At 39.8% G+C, this 17,033-nt stretch overlaps 1 protein-coding gene across 1 annotated transcript; it reads left to right on the plus strand.

Moving 5' to 3' along the window:
* The first annotated feature begins 2,020 nt into the window (after nucleotides 1-2,020).
* Nucleotides 2,021-15,676, plus strand: LOC142380933 (very-long-chain (3R)-3-hydroxyacyl-CoA dehydratase-like). Its single transcript, XM_075466881.1, has 11 exons — nucleotides 2,021-2,220; nucleotides 4,284-4,329; nucleotides 4,410-4,483; nucleotides 6,224-6,388; nucleotides 6,563-6,611; nucleotides 6,745-6,855; nucleotides 7,933-8,060; nucleotides 11,729-11,841; nucleotides 11,925-12,031; nucleotides 12,123-12,254; nucleotides 13,066-15,676. The coding sequence occupies exons 1-11, from the start codon at nucleotides 2,140-2,142 to the stop codon at nucleotides 13,140-13,142; spliced, it is 1,083 nt and encodes a 360-aa protein (XP_075322996.1). The 5' UTR covers nucleotides 2,021-2,139; the 3' UTR covers nucleotides 13,143-15,676.
* Nucleotides 15,677-17,033: the final 1,357 nt, after the last annotated feature.

Consider the following 17,033-nt stretch of genomic DNA (forward strand, 5'->3'; position numbering starts at 1 on the left):
AACATTATGTCTATGGCCGGAACAGCTGGACGAACTTGAACGTCTCTCCAAGGAAATCCCATTGTAGAAGTTTGGTTCGATGATGCGTTCATAAACTCCGACTCTGCTCGTATTTTGATGCTTTAAAGAGGTCCCGCTTTTGGGTCCCTTCTTATTGATTATTTGAGGAAAAAAACGATGATGACGAAGAGGAAAATGATGATCTTTATTGTTGTTGGTGTTGAGAAAAGAAATATGAAGCTGGAAAAACTGTTTGCTTTTTAAAAGATTGCAAAAGATGAACAGTACATGTACGCCTCAGTCAGGGGCGTGGCTACGGGGGGGGTTGGGGGGGCACTGCCCCAGCTGAGAAATGCCCTGTCCATCGAAAGAAAACTGGCCAGAAAAAAGGCCACGATTTATTATCTCTGTTTGTGTCTTGTATTGATAGAATAAATGCAGGTGGTGATTTAAAAAAAAGCATGTATCTGCAAAGTTTATAGCTTTATTTATTTTTTTGTTATCGTGTTTCCTCCCCTCCGTAACCTTAACCCCTTGCTGCTGAAAAATACAAAGGCGATTTTCACATTTTCTGATGTTTTTGTTGTATATAATGATCTGAAATGTAGACTTAATGAAGGTAATAAAAAGCTGGAGTTGGCTGTTCTACATTTCTTTACAAAAAAAACAGAAAAAACTTCATAAAAAAATTCCACACAGTTAACAAAATTGACAGTCATGATTTATGCTAGTGTGACCATATTTTCATTACCGACCTGAATTATTACTATTATTATTTTTATTTTTATTATTATTATTATAATTATTATCATGCTTGAAGTTGTAGTAGTGGTTTTCCACCGATTTTTTCAGGTATTGTTTTCTGCCCCCTGAAATGTGAGCAAATTATCAATGTTTTTTTTATATATATATAACTGTACTTGATCGTATTCAGTTTGATGAGACAATTGTATGAATTTATATGAACTCTTATCGACTCAAGAATAACTGGAACATCAATCTTGTTGAGCTAAATAAGTCTCTTACTGCCCTCCTCTGACAGAATCTAGGAAGTGACCCAAAATATCCTGCTGGGCCTTGAAAAAACCTGGAAAGTGGTGCTCCCACTACAACACGGGTTCAAGAAAGGTTCTTTCTGCTAAAAGAGCTCATTTTTTAGGTACAGACTGAGTTCTAGACAATCATGGCCTGACCTAATTAAAGCTGCTTGTGTTTGCTTTGTGAACTGACTTCCAAGGGATGGGAGAGGAAATACCATGAGGGGTAATGGGATGAACAACATAGAAAATAATGAGAAAAAGGGAATGTTTATGTTTATTTCTCTAATCCTGTCATTGTGAATTGCTTTGCTATTTTACTCCAGTTTTACCTGTTCTGTACTGAAAATCATTTTCAAACATACTGCTCCATTCAGAAGAGATTTCATATGCTGTTATATTGATATTTGACATTGTATGAAAAGTGTTTAATAAAGTATGCAACATGAAAACATTATAGTAATGGAGGTTTTCTCCTGGCTGAGTCATTGGGTGTGCCTATTTGTGAACAATTAGGCCCATGACACAGCAAGTTGCTTTTGTAAACGTTGATCATGTCATATAGAAATTGTTTTGTTGCAGCAGCATACAGTAATATATATGAAAACAATTAAAGTAAAAACAAGTAAATAGAATAGAATAAAATAAATATAAAATAAAATAAAATAAAAATAGTAAATAAACATTCGCTATGTACAAGTCTACAGTATGAAGAGTTTTTTTGTTTTTGTTATTGTGTTGTAACTATTTGTTATTCCTGGCATTACACTTTTCTAACGCAAGGTCGCGCTTATTTAACGCCTGGTGGCGCTTGTAATGTTGTTTACAGACGCCAGATGACACTAAATAGACGCTGTGTGGCATTTTGGCGAATTAGGTGATTTATGACCCTTTTGGCTTTCCGTATTTTAGACTTTTGTTTTGAAACTGTTTAATGGCGCTCTTACAGCCTTATTTTGAATTCCGAAGAAGACTTCCTCCCGGAAGTCCATTTCATCGCCTGTCTTTGGCTATGTACAGTGGCGTTTGTGTCATCAGGACTTGTGGGTCCACCAGTTTAAGTGACATTGCATGCTCTTGTGACACGTAAATATCCGTAAACATGCAGATACTGACTCCTCACGTTTACTGGGCTCAGCGGCACGGAGAAATTTATCTCCGCGTGGACCTGAGCGACACCAAGGTAGGACAGTAACCACAGTAACAGCATGCAGCTGCTTGCTTTCAGCTTCAGCTTTCAAACACTGAACGTTAAACTGCTGCACAGATAATGTGTTTAAATGTGTCTTCTTCAGTGGTGTCAGTTAGCAAGGTAACGGTTGCGCCGCGTGCACACAGCCGTTGCTTTACAGTTGGTTGTTAGCTAGTGAAGATTTAGCCACAGTTAATGCTGTAATTTTTGGCTAATCTGACCTTTAACGTGTATCTATGGTGGCCATGAGAAAGCAGTATGAATATTTACATTAATTTGTCCCCTGGTCAGAGCATTATGCATGTTAGGGGCCATTAGAATATTATAGTTGTCATCGTTAGCCGCCTATTTTCACCCGTTAAGGCTGCTAACTGTTGTTTTTGAGTGTTGTTCAAATGAATTGTCTAACAGCTTTAAATGTGTATAATTAGTTGGTAATTTTTCTTTATAAATTAGTAAAAAAAAAGCCTTTACACGGTTAAATTACAGTACAACGTACCTAAAAGACTTCTGCATTTGATAAAAACAGCTTTAGTTCGTCTTCCTTGTATTTGTATTTGCATTTTGGTTAACATCAGTTATCAACTGATAACCTGAGATGAGACGTCCATGCACTGAAATGTCAAAATACCAAAGAAGCTCACGGCATCATAAATGCACACAATTAGGTCCTAAACACAAAATAAAAATAAAATGTTCATATCCAGCTAATTTTTTTTAGCCTGACTTTCCTTTATATCTCTCTGCTGGCTGTTTGTTTGCGTTGGAAACCTTAATTACAAGTTCTCCCTTCTCTTCCTCCATGGTCATCTTGCATCTCTCAGACGAAAGTCTTATAAAAGATGCATGACATTTTATGGCAGTTCTGGATCCCGTTCAACCTTTTAGCAGAATGGATTAGTGACAGCTGAAACAGGCGGACAGGAAACAAACAGCCCTCGAGTTACACCCATTTACATAAATAACAGGCAAACTTAAGTGTGAGAAACTCCTCTCGATGTGGTGCGGGACATTTATTTATTACCACAAAGCAGTCTTGGAGATGACTTTTATCTCTTTAAAGAAAGTTGAACAAAAAGCAAACTGTGAATTATGTTGTTCACAAGGTTTGGATTAACTGTATGGTGTTGTTTATAAGCGTAAAGATGGGTGTGATGATAGAAAGATCTAGATCTTTGTTTTGTTCTTATAAAATCTAAACATCACCACCTATTGTTTGATCCAACAGTCCCATTACAGACTGTTAAAAACACATCAAAATGAGCACCGCAGCAGCACAGGGCGACATGGTCCTTCATGACCAATAAACTCACTCAATTATTAATCTTGATGAATGTGCTAGTTACTCCTGTTTCAGTTGTACTACCTAAAGTGACCTGATGCTGGAGATTAACAGGTAGTCATTAGTTAATAGGGAGTTTTTATTTAATTGACTATTTATCCAGTTGAATGCAGCGCTCCTCGGGACTGTTTATGACTCTGTGGTGGCCTCGGCCATCTCATACTCTTTATTTATTCTGTATTTATATTTCCAATTATTTATATCATGGTCACTTTACATTGCAATTTTTTTTTATTTAATTTATGACTTGCAGTATTATTTATGTCATGGTCGCTTACTTTTGCTATATTACTTATATTATGGTCACTTTGCATTGCAATACTTTTTTATACCATGCCGCTTTCTTTTTATTCTCAGTACTTGTTTTTGCTCATTGTCTGTTTGCAGGTGGATTGTTTACTTGTTCATTGTGTTGATTATACACTGTACATATTTCTGTCTGTTTTTTGTGTGTGTTTGCTCTTTTTACTTTAATTTTGTAGTGTATACTACACTTTCTATTCTGCTGCTGTAATAACTCAATTTCAATAAAGTATATCTAATCTAATTGTAGGAAAGTCTGCAACAAAGTCTTTGTATTTCTACAACCTTTTTGGTCTTTTTATTAAATTAATTGTCAGTAATCAAAATATAGAATATGAAAAAGGCTTATTTTTGTCCGTTGTGTGTCGTATGTTTGTGTTGTAACGACTGCCTTTTGTGTTTTTTCCAGAATCTCAACATCAGCCTTCAGGAAAATAACAAACTTCAGTTCAGAGGTTCGTACCAAAATGCTCAGTTGCAGAGTCGTGAATTCAAAGATATCCTTCGAGTTGTTAAAATGATGTTTGCTCCACAGCACAGGGCCATGGAGCGAAAGGAGATAATGAATACGAGTTCAGTTTGGAGTTCCTGGAACCTGTTAGACCCGAGGTATCAATCTTTATTCTTATTATTATTAAAATACCAAAGTGAGGAAAGTTAATCAGAAGGCCATAAGTTTAGTTCTAAAGCCTGATTTATAGTCGTCCAGGAAAGGCCACGGAGAGCCCTTTCCGTCGTCGGAAACCCTCCCGGAGACGCTCTCCGTCGCTTGCGTGCGTCGGCCAACATTCCTATCTATCTATCCGTCGAGGAGATGGAGACTCACGGAGACCACAAGGGTTGTGATTGGTCGGCTAACAACATCATTTCCGGAATCACTTTTCTGGTTTAGCTCCTTCCTCTCAGAACAACAACAACAACAACCGCCATTTTTTAAAGAGTTTACTGTGTGTCAACATTTGGTCAAAATTATTTGCATTTCAATGTCAACAAGCTCCAACTCCAACAGCAGTCTTTCTCTCTCGGTCACTGTGAGGAGTGGAACGGAGCCGGAAGGTGAACAATCAATCAACCACTTTCATGATAGACGTTGTGAGATTGGGTCGTCTGACGTAGCGACGCCTACTGACCGGGAGGTGAATTGCCTTGCGTATCCGACATCCCGACGGAGAACTTCGAAAGGTTTAATAGCCTCTGCGTGACCACGGAGTAGTAATGTAATGCTGCGTGTACACCAAGAGCGACCTACGCTACCTGAGCGCCGGAAATGATTATTTCTCTATGGAGGGTGAGAGAACTGAGCGACCAGAGTGGATTCCAGCGATTAAACTCAAGCTAACATCATGGTAATGAGCTATGACGCGGTTCGGCGAAAACCAATGACAATCCACAGATTGTAGGGGTCCGGCAATCCGCGGGGTTCGCGGAAACAGACGTGTAAACTTTGGTTCCTATCCAAACAATAGTCGTTTAATCCTGAGACTGTTGCAATTGCCGTGTCGAGTGCTTCAATACAATAGTGTAGTAACCCCACGCATACCTTTCTCACTGCAATTAAGTTTTATTTCGGATTTATTTCGGATTTTATTTCGAATTTAGTTTATTTTCACAGCTGCCTCTGCTATTCCTGCTCTTCTCAGGTGTACCTAATGTAGTTTTACATAATTTGTAACGTGATGTATATCTTGTATAACAAATTGTAAATAACAACACGTTTATTCGTGTCCCTGCCCTCTCTTTCCTCATGTTTTTTTTCCACGGGGGTGCTGCACAGCCGCGGGCCTTTAAAAATTGAACATTCTAAATGTGACGTCACGAGCGAACACAGCTACCAAAGCTACCAAAGCAAATTCTCAAGCGAAGCTTCTCCAGCTACCTCCGCTACCAGGTAGCGTAGGTCGCCCTTGGTGTACACGCAGCATAAGTGTGATCAGTGCACGCCATCCTGCGTTTTGCAGGATTACGGACTGGAAATGAACAGTTAAAATGAAATGACGGCATTTTAAAAAACATGTTTGTATTGACCAATCAAATTATCTGTTCGGTGCTACAGTTACAGAGATTGGAAGGATGCAGATCTGTTAGGCACGGTGAAGTATCTGAGTCTCCCTTCTGAGGTGGAGTCCCAGGTTTAGCCACATGAAATTTATTTCTAAGACCTGAGACTTGTGAATGTCAGACAGCTTTACAACTTGAACATTTTTACCAACAGGCGAAGCTCTAAGTTTGTTTTTGTTTTGTTTTTTCTTCACACATTGCAGATACCCACATCATTTAATTGCACATTAGACAATGCTGATATCTATGTTCAGAAACTTTGTTTATTCATTTTAAGCCTGTGATTTTCAGATCAACCACAAGTCCACTCAGCGTGAGGTGGACATCAAGATCAAGAAGCAGGAGGAGCGATGGTGGGACCGGCTGACGCTGCAGGAAAAGAAGCCTCTGTTTCTGGCTCCAGACTTCGACCGCTGGCTGGAGGAATCTGACGCTGAGATGGAGCTTCAGGCTAAGGTACGGACTGGAATAATCATCCAAGTTGGATTCAGTGAGCAATGTGTGCAGTCGTAGTCACATCCCACAATAAGGCTCGATCATATTATGATATAAACTCGTGAAATAAAATGCGTTAAGTCGCTTTAAGTTGTCTTAATATGACAAATCGCAGTCACTGTGTTGTTCTTTCAGGAGGAGAAGATAAACAAGATAAGTGTGGAGTCGAGAGTTCGTAAAGACCGTGAGTCGCACTCAGTTCTTATAACATAAATATAACATCAGAAATGTGGACGCTTCTTTATCGTCTTTGTTATCGGAGGCATTATATCGCTGGAGTTTGTTGGGCCTGATTATTTGTCCTCTGTTTGCTCCAGCCTACCTCGGGCTGAAGAAAGGCTACTTGTTTATGTACAACCTGGTGCAGTTCCTGGGATTCTCCTGGATCTTTGTCAACATGACTGTTCGACTCTTCATTCTTGGTCAAGGTTTGTTTGGAAAAAAAACACTCACATGGTTAATTCAACACAAAAAAAATACACATTAAAGGGATAGTTCGCCTCTTTTGACATGAAGCTGTATGACATCCCATATTAGCAACATCATTTATGAACATTTTCTTACCCCCTGCTGCGTCCTGTGAGCCGAGTTCCAGCCTCGTTTTGGTGTTGATAAAGGTAGTCCGGCTAGTTGGCTAGGGGCCCGAAAATAAAGCGTTTTGCTTCTCAAAACAATATGTAATATTGTAAAAGTAATACATTTGCATCACAAAATCATCCATCCAGAAAAAGTCAGACCTCACAATCGCTTGGTGCTATTTTCTCTACCTTCATATCAATGCGTTCAGCCACCTGACGAAAGCTGCACCTGTTAAGGTGTTTGCTGCTCGGTCTGCATGGTCTGCACAGCAGGCAGTGATACGAAGGGAGAGAAAATAGCGCCAAGCGATTGTGAGGTCTGACTTTTTCTGGAGAACGATTTTGTGATGCAAATGTATTACTCTTTTGAACGCATATTGTTTTGAGAAGCAGGACGCTTTATTTTCGGGACCCTAGCCAACTAGCCGGACTACCTTCGTCAATGCCAAAACGAGGCTGGAACTCGGCTCACAGGACGCAGCAGGGGGTAAGAAAATGTTCATAAATGATATTGCTAATATGGGATGTCATACAGCTTCATGTCAAAAGAGGCGAACTATCCCTTTAAGTTTGCATGTTGACCTTTAATATTTAGTATCAATTTGTTCTTGAATTTAAAGAAGATCTGACACGGTGGATAAGAGGAATTTTAATATCTTTTTTTGGTTGAGAGAAAAGAGATAAACACAATAACCACGGTGACGCACTGAAGCACAACAAACAGGAGGTCCAGGGAACACAGCGAGAGGGGTCTGTGGTTTTGTTTGTGAGGAGCTATTCACACCTGAACTCATTTGAATAGAAACAGGAACACAAATACACAGCAGGGATTTGTTTTGCAAATGATAGTGTTTTTTTTTTTTCTTTTTTTAGAGCCTCAAGCAATGTGCTGCTTAATCGTGTTTGTTTGTGTCTCGGCCTCCGCAGACTCTTTCTATGATACCTTTCACACCACGGCCGACATGATGTATTTCTGTCAGATGATGGCCATTCTGGAGGTCGTTAATCCCCTGTTGGGCTTGGTTAAGACTGGATTTTTCCCTGCTATGATACAGGTAATACAGAGGAGACGCTTCTTATTTTACTGTGATTTTTATCCTCTTTTTTTATCAGAATAACTCCAGTAACATAACAAAAGACAGTCATTAGCTAGCAGTAGAGCTGTAGCGATACACTAATCTCCCGATTCGATACGATTTGATACACTTACATTCATTTTCTGGGGGAAAAAAGGGACAGTGTGATTTGACATGAATCGTCGCTGATTGGACTGGTGGTCCGACCTTTGAACCGGAAGGACAACACCGCCAGACAAACAGAAACAAACGAACATGTCACAAACGTGAGAGCTGTGCACTTTATACAACATTTTTATGAACTGATTTATCACTGTAGGTTCCTTAATGAAGCCATTAGCTTGACGCTCTTCTCTCTCGTCATCCACATCCACGACAAAATAAAAACTCCATAAGATCCTCTTTTGTACCTCAATTTACTTCCAAAAAACATAAAGAATGGTACAGCAATGATCCAATGTGAGAAAATGAAAAAAGGTGAGATAAAAAAACAAAGAAATTGACAGAGAGAAAGGTCAAAAAACTGTGTGGCTCCACTCTATGCTGCCTGACCAAAATGACTCCAGTAACCAAACTCTCCAGAGATTAACCACAAATTAAAGGCAATGTACACAATTTTTAATCTTTTTAAATAATGCAAACATAAATGACCAGAATTAAACTTTTAACTTATTAAATGAATTATCTGTCTATAAATGCTGTCAATAGCTCCTTTTTTATTACAATAAACGTAAATCAAATTTCAACATTTAAACTCAAATAGCTATCCAAATACAGTGGAAACCGCTTATAGTGGTCATGGATATAGTAATCAACCGCTTATATAGATCAAAAGGCTTGGGACAGAATCATTTCTATACAAATGCTGTTTAAATAATTCGTTTATAGTGATCAAGAAATCCGCTAATAATGTTCATTTTTGGCCATTTTATGAATGTAAACATGTGCAAAAATAATTTTAAAACTACGTGTAGCTATTTTATTTTTTACTCCCTTGATTCCTTTCTGGACGTCTGCTTCTGCATCGCTAGCTAACGTAACGAGTTGACACCGGGCAGCAAGTGCGCGAATCATGGCTGGAAAAAGGAAGTCATGGAGGAGCATGTGTCCGAGGATGGGTGCTGGAGAGCGGATTGAATGCGCGTGTGACCGCTGGAAGCTCCAGGCTGGTTCTTGTAAGATGGGAGGCCGGTGTTCATTCGATTTCTCCTACTTGTCGAGAATTGCTACTTTGTGGTTTTGCGCATGCGCCAAGCCGATTTTCTAAGTTTCGTTTTCACGCCAAGTAGCACAAATCGACAGAACACCGGCACGGAGGAGCATAGATCCGAGCAGGGGTGCTGAAAGGCGGATTGAATTCAAACTTTATTTTCTGACTTGTAAGAAAAAAAATGCACCGGCGGCACAGCAGAGAATAAGTAACGTACTGTATTTGAGTTAGCCTACAGTATGTCTGCGCACTGCGCAGTACTGTAATTAAACTTGCATGATAATAAAATTCAGTAAATGTTGAAGCTTTCCGTTTCATTAAATTTTTCTCATTGAAAAACGATACAAATGGCATTTAGATGATATTCTGCATAAAAAAATAAGTGAAATACCTGTACTGTAATACAAATTCGGTTTTAGTAATCAACCGCTTATAGTGTTCAAATTGGCTCTGGACCAACGTGATCACTATAAGCGGTTTCCACTGTATCAATAAACCCAAATAGGACCCAGGCTCCTACAATCATTGTTTTGTATAATGTGACCCCCTGGCATTGTATTGTATTACCTTAAAGGTAGGGTAGGAAATCCTGGATTTTGAGTCCAGCGAAGCTGCATTTTGAAAATACACAGGTAAAAAGTCCCAACCCTTTTCTTCACTTTCCCCCCGAAGGCACGCCTCTAGAGTACATGAACGCGCACGAGAGCTGTTCTGACAGCAAGCATCGATCGTTGCCGTATTTAGTATTTACAGGTGCTGGTCAACGAATTAGAATAATTTGAAATAGTGCAATCAATAAATTCTTTGAATGCATTTTTCGTGCAGAAAGCAAATCAGGTGTTCACCGCACCTGTCCTACTCGTTAGACTAATCACAGAACTCGTTACCTGTAAAAAATTTGCTCAGCTGATCATCTTGATATACTGTATCAAGATGTTCTGGAAACGTTCCTGATTCCGACTGTTGAGGAACAGTTCGGCGAAGAAGACTTCATATTTCAACAGCATCTTGCACCGGCTCATGCGGCAAAGTCGACCAAAGATTGGTTCACTAAAAAACAGCTTGAAGTTTTGGCATGGCCGGCCAACTCGCCTGACCTCAGTGTCATTGAAAACCTTTGGGCCATCGTCAAGCGGAAAATTCGCGACAGAAAGCCTACTACGCTGGACCAACTGAAGCAGAACATCGCCACTGCCTGGGAAGCTGTGAGTGCGGAAACTTGCGACAAGCTGGTCAAATCGATGCCGCAGAGACTTCAGGCAGTCATACAAGCCAAGGGGGCAGCCACAAAATACTGAGAAAGTGATGATTCTAATTATAATAAAAATTATTCTAATTCAATGAAACGGTTTCTCCATTATTCTAATTCAATAAAACAACAGTGTCACAGTTAAATGGCCTAAATGGGCCTTTTGGAAAGATCAGCTGAGCAAATTTTGTACAGGTAACGAGTTCTGTGATTAGTCTAACGAGTAGGACAGGTGCGGTGAACACCTGATTTGCTTTCTGCACGAAAAATGCATTCAAAGAATTTATTGATTGCACTATTTCAAATTATTCTAATTCGTTGACCAGCACCTGTAGTATTTAGTATATGCTAACTATACGTTTAATAATGCTAGGTGCTAGCCAAGCTGGCTCTAGTTTAGCTTCCTGCCAAGCTTCTGGACGCGTAATTCGTTCACTGAGCAGGGTACGCGCACAGGGGGAAGGAGGGGGAGGGAGGAGCAGGTTGCAGTTTGATAGACGGCATCAGTATCCAATCATTGTGAACGGTCCGTTCACAATGATTGGATAGTGTTTTTCCCAGATTGTATGTTCTAGAGGCCACTAAAACTTCTCATATTTGTGTCAAAACTTTTAATTAATTGGTTGCAATGGGGGTGTGAAGAGTATTTCAAGCAATATGTAAAAAAATGTTCCAGAAAAAGATCCCCTACACCGCCTTTAATGTTCTGCGTTTTCACTGATTGTAACGTCTGACTTTTCAATAAAGTTTGCTTTAAAAAAAAAAAAAAAATCGATACTTTATCGGGAAACGAAATATCGATATTTATCGCAGTATCGATAAAATTGTTCAGCCCTAGCTAACAGGTGTTCACACATAATCCCCTGAATTTGCTTTTGGATTATAAAGGCACTACATCACCTGCAGCTGTGGACTGTTCAGCTCTTTAGAGGAATCCCAGCAGGGATAGTACATTTGTATGCTCAGTTTAACTTATTTGTTTTGTATACATGAATCTTATATTAGTCACATTTTTAGCAGTGCAGTCGGTTATGATTTGGTAACTTCAAATTTGCTCCACAGGTAGTTGATCAGAGGGGAGAAGATCAAAAGAGAAGATTGATAGTGCTGTAAAACTATAGAATGTGTCCTCATCATAAATGCGGGTTGATCTGAGAGCCTGTCTCCTTCTGCTTCGGGACGTTTTAGGTGGCAGGGAGGAACGTCATTTTGTTTGTCATCTTCGGCAGCCTGGAGGACATGCAGAACAAACCTGTCGTCTTCTTTGTCTTCTACCTGTGGAGCACCATTGAGATCTTCAGGTCTGCTCAAATCGCCTCCTTCCTCGTCCTGGAGAACCGGTCGTCTCCTGTTTTTAACGTCTGCTTCCTCCTCTCTGCGTCAGATACCCGTTCTACATGCTGGCCTGCATAGGCACAGAGTGGAAGCTGTTAACGTGGCTGAGATACAGCCTCTGGATCCCTCTGTACCCACTGGGGGTCTTAGCTGAAGGTGTGTGACTCCCAGGTTAGTGACCTAAAGCCGTTTGCGCTCATGACCAGGTTTTTGCTTACGGTCTGTTGTTCTGTGCTTGTTTTTCCAGCGGTGGCTGTGATCCAGTCCTTGCCCATTTTTGATGAAACCCGCCTGTTCAGCATCCCGCTCCCTGCTCTGCTCGGACACTCGTTAAGCTTCTCCTACACTTTACAGCTGTACCTGGTTCTCATGTTTCTGGGTGAGCCATCCGCTCACGTAGCATCTTTTAAGTCAAACGTGTTTTCATTTTATTGTTTAATTTTAAACTGATTTTAGACCTTAAAATGAGATGTTAAAGAGTTATGGATCACCAAATTGAAGCGTCTTCAGATCTTCTAAAGCTGTGTAATGTTAAAGGCATGGTTGGTAATCCTGTTCAGAAACATCCATCCATCCATTATCTGCTGCTTCTCCGGGGGGTCGCGACCCCCGGAGAAGCAGCAGATTGCCACTTTCGTCAATGTCAAAAGGAGGCTGGAACTCGGCTCACAGGACGCAGCAGGGGGTAAGAAAATGTTCATAAATGATGTTGCTAATATTGGATGTCATACAGCTTCATGTCAAAAGAGGCGAACTATCCCTTTAATGTGAGTGCAATGGTAGAGAAAATGCAGCCAGAACTACCATTACTTGTAACGTCTCGGCCCGCTAAAAGGGGGAGAAAAAGAAAAGCCGGAGGCAGAAACGGCCAGAAGCAAAGACCAGAGTCGACATCGGTGCAGCGTTTGAGCGGCGGAGACAGCTGAGGGATCTGAAGGACACTTAATTATTTGTTTTGCTTCGGGGGGATTTGTTATTTTCATGAAATATGTTCAGGAGGATGAGACATGTCGGCTGAGTCCCACCGTCAGATACGGGACGGGGGGTGGAGCTTAGCGGAGGTGCTAGCTCTCCAGAATTACCAACCATGCCTTTTAATATGAATGTATAGAAATGTTCGTGTGGAATATTGGGGGGAAAAAGCTGATTCAGAAATCTGAATGACTGACAGAAGTTCTGCCTCCCTTCAGGACTCTTCATTAACTTCCGACACCTGTACAAGCAGCGACAGAGACGGTACCGCTCCAGGAAAAGGAAAGTCCACTAACCGAGGGACAAGTTTACACTCCCTGTCGCAGGTTTTTTTAATTTTCCTCCTATTGCCTTTTCTCTCTCTTCCTACACGCACAAACTGTGCTGATGATGGATTCCTGGTCATCTTGTTCCTCCACCGGGTGATCCTGTAAATCCCTCTGCACCAGCTTGATTTCTCACTGTTGAAAACACCGAACGGATCGACCTGGTACTTTTAAGCTCTGACTTTTATTTGTTACTGTGTTTGCTCCATAGAAAATAGCAGTAATTATTAAGATTTCACACACAGATGCACGTTTTTAACAAACTGCTGGCAAAAGCATTGAATTTATCTGTATATGTTTGGAAAATCTATCCCTGTGTGATAGGACAACAGTTCATGAGCTGTTCTGTGTATGAAATTACGACGACTTGTCAGGTGTTGACAGACTCATAAACAATGCGTTCACCTTTTTCTCCACACAAAAGCATGCGCAGTGAGACTGTGGGCACCTGGTGCAGGTTTCAGGCCGTGCACACACACATTTTAAAGCAGTTTTACACTCACAGGAGGTGGAAATGGAAGAAGAGGCAACAAAATTGTATCGTGATATACTGTTGTTGTGATTGCACCACGCTCACAGTGATTTATAGCATCCAGAAGCTGTTGCCTCTTGGTTTTTATCTCCTCCACAGGTTGCTTTGTTTTGTTTTTTTTGCTCATGACTCCGGAACTCAAACCATCAAATAAAACGGATGAAAAATTTCTCTGTTTCACTTTCGGTTAACTTTGCAGCTCCTTTCTGCTGCTGCTGCGTCTGTTTAGTTGTTGTTTAAAGGACGTCTTGTTACGTTTGTACGAGTGTCCGCATCCATTCATGTTCAGAAATGGAAGTGAAATGTAGGTCTGTGCACGAGATCGAGATCCATAAAAGAACCACACGATATTTACGGTGGTTTTCCTCGTGAATGTAGGCGTCTGCTCCGGGGACTCGAGCAGCTTTTCAGTCGCGGCTCGACACAGACATACGATACAGTCGCCTCTCTGTGAGGGCGTATTAAAAGGTTCGAGCAGCTCCTACATGCAGGAGACAGCGCTTTCCATCGGCTGACTCGTCAGTGGTGGGAGGTCTAATGGTTCGGTTTCCAGGTCGAACAGCAACCAGGTTATGAACCTAAACTAAAGATGGATCATCAGTCTCATCGTAGCTCAGCTGAAGGTTATTTAACCTGAAGTTAACAAGCTTGAATGCCCCCTTTTTATTCATGCCTTTAGAATGATTTTTGTGCATTTTAAGCTTGAAGCCTTGGACGAATCATTCGTTCGGTGCTTTGAATATTAACAAAGTCATGCAAATCACTGTGGTGTGAAATGTTTTGACCCGTTTCCCTCATGAAGGCCTACTGCGGACCTTTTTTAAATGCATTCACACCTGAAGCCATATTTATATTCCTGTCACGACATGACGTTTACATTTTCATGACACGCCAACAGTCATCTTTTGGTAGAAACATACAGAAACGTAAAAGTATAGTCGGCAATTTAGGATAAAATCCGAAGTTTTAACCCTTCAGATGATGATCATATTAATAAAGGCTCAGCAAAAGACAACAGGAGGCATTAATTACTAGGGGTGGGACGATATGCTTTGGTCACGATTCGTTTGTATCCCGATTCTTGATAATTGCGATTCTACAAGTATTGCGATTCGATATAATTAGTAATTGCAATTTTCTTCCTCCTTAAAAAACAAACAAGTTGAATCATACACTCCTAGAATGAATGTTGTTCCCATAAACAATGCACATCAGTCTGTGTCAGTCAGTCCAGCAGCTGACATTTATTTCTACAGAGACAAAAAGAGGCATTTTTTTAAAGTTTACAGTTAAAAAATGAATTCAAATGTCCACACAGCACACATGTTGGCTAGTTTTAACATAACTAAATGTAATGAATTGATGAAGTTTTTCTGGACACGGATATGATGTAATATAATCGATTCAGGGGAGAAAAATCGATTTTTAAAATCATCCCATTAAAAATCGCGATATGTACATGAATCGATTTTTTTTTTTTTCCGCCCACCCCTATTAATTACTGCCACTTCATGAGGTTTTCTGTGTTTTATGAAATAAAGTGTTTCAGATGATGCTCTAAGCTAAATAATCTCTCACGTTTCCCTCATTTAACATATTTATACCCGATTAGGAGCCACTGTACCTCCAGACTCTGGGGACAACAGCATTTCTGCTAAATTATATGTAGAATTTAAATGAATAAAGATAAAAATTGTTCCCTTCTGAATGGTTTAGCCTAAAAAATACTGTGTGCTGCTTTAATTCTGTTTTTGTGTTGTTGTTTTGTTTCTACATGGAATTTTTAGCCATTTGGAGCCTTCATTTTGTTGTGTATTTATTTGTTTTTGCTTGTTCAGACGCATGTCTGTTTATTGCATTTTTCCATCCTATCTTATGAAGGCAGATTTGGACCGATGCTGTGTTTGATCACCTTTTCCTTCCTTGAACAAAAACGATTAAAAGCATTCCTTTTTATTTAGAGACAAGCTACCTTTTGTCGGACTTTCTTTGGCGTTCTGTGTGTATTGGATTCTCAACGGTATTCAAATATGGCACAAGGGCTTCTGACCTAAAGGAAACGGCGGTCGTTTGGTAAGCATCTTTTACCAGCCAGGTCAGCCCGAGGTTCTGTCAATAAGTAAAGAAAAGAGCAACTACAGCACTCGTATGTCTAATAAATGGATTAATTTCAAACTGTACACATTTAGGCATGAGAGACTGTCTTTAGGACATGATGAGATCTGCTTGTGAGCAGCCAAACCCTCAACAAAACTGCTTCCTTACTTGTTAAATCGCTAAAACGTCGCTGTGCTAAACGCTAAAATGAATCCATGTGCCCTTACTGTCCCATATGAACAATGATCATCAAAGTCTCCATTAAGAGATTAACTCTGAAAACACTTTAATGTAACAGTTGAGAGAGGAAATACACTCTATCCTCATTCTATTCGCATAGTTCAAAAGCAACCTCAGTTGCAGTGTCCATGTAGGTACCTTCGATTAATTATGAGTCAGACTGGTAAGTAATTCAGAGAATTACTTAACTTACAATTAAGATATCCCATCCCACTTCTGCTCGTGAATACAAACAGCAGCACCTTTCTTACAGGTGGGCCGGACTCTGTACAACCAAAACAAAAGAATGCATGTAAACAATTGCAAATTAAGATGAGATGGACTTAAAAATTGGAAGTAAAACACGTGTAGAACAGGAAAAAAGTACCAAACGGTTAGAGAAAGTAAATGTAAAACGACACAAATAAAAATACTACATGTGTATGTACACATATAAATCACAATATGTACCCAAAGCAATTAAAATGAACAAGAATTTAAGAAATTTACAAAAAAAGGCACACTTGAAAGAGATTTAATCCTATTTGTTTAACAAATATGGCATTTCTTTTATGATATATAAATATATTTATATATATATATATTCTCACCTTTCTTAATATTTCATGAGGTGGGACAACTTCCACATCTATGTTCCTACATTTCACTTTATTAGAATTACTTCAGGTCATTTCCAACGTTAGTTTGCCCAATTTTAATCTCAACTAATCTCTAATCAGATAGAAAACACCCGTGCAGGTGAATATGGACTGAAGGGAGAACATTTAGGCTAAAGTAAACTGTTTTGGTACAATTAAACTTATTTTTCCTGCTTAGTTTTAGGATTGCACAATCCTTTGGTCACATTCTGCAGTATATTGTTTTAAGGCTCAGTGCAAACTCTGTTCACTAACCCTGATAAACTCAAACTGGACTTCAGCGTCGTTTCTACCAAACTTCATTTTAGTTGTGGACACTTTTCTGTGAACATGGTTAATGAGTTAACTGGTAA

This window comes from Odontesthes bonariensis, chromosome 1, assembly GCF_027942865.1.
Source record: "Odontesthes bonariensis isolate fOdoBon6 chromosome 1, fOdoBon6.hap1, whole genome shotgun sequence".
Classification (NCBI taxonomy): Eukaryota; Metazoa; Chordata; class Actinopteri; order Atheriniformes; family Atherinopsidae; genus Odontesthes; species Odontesthes bonariensis.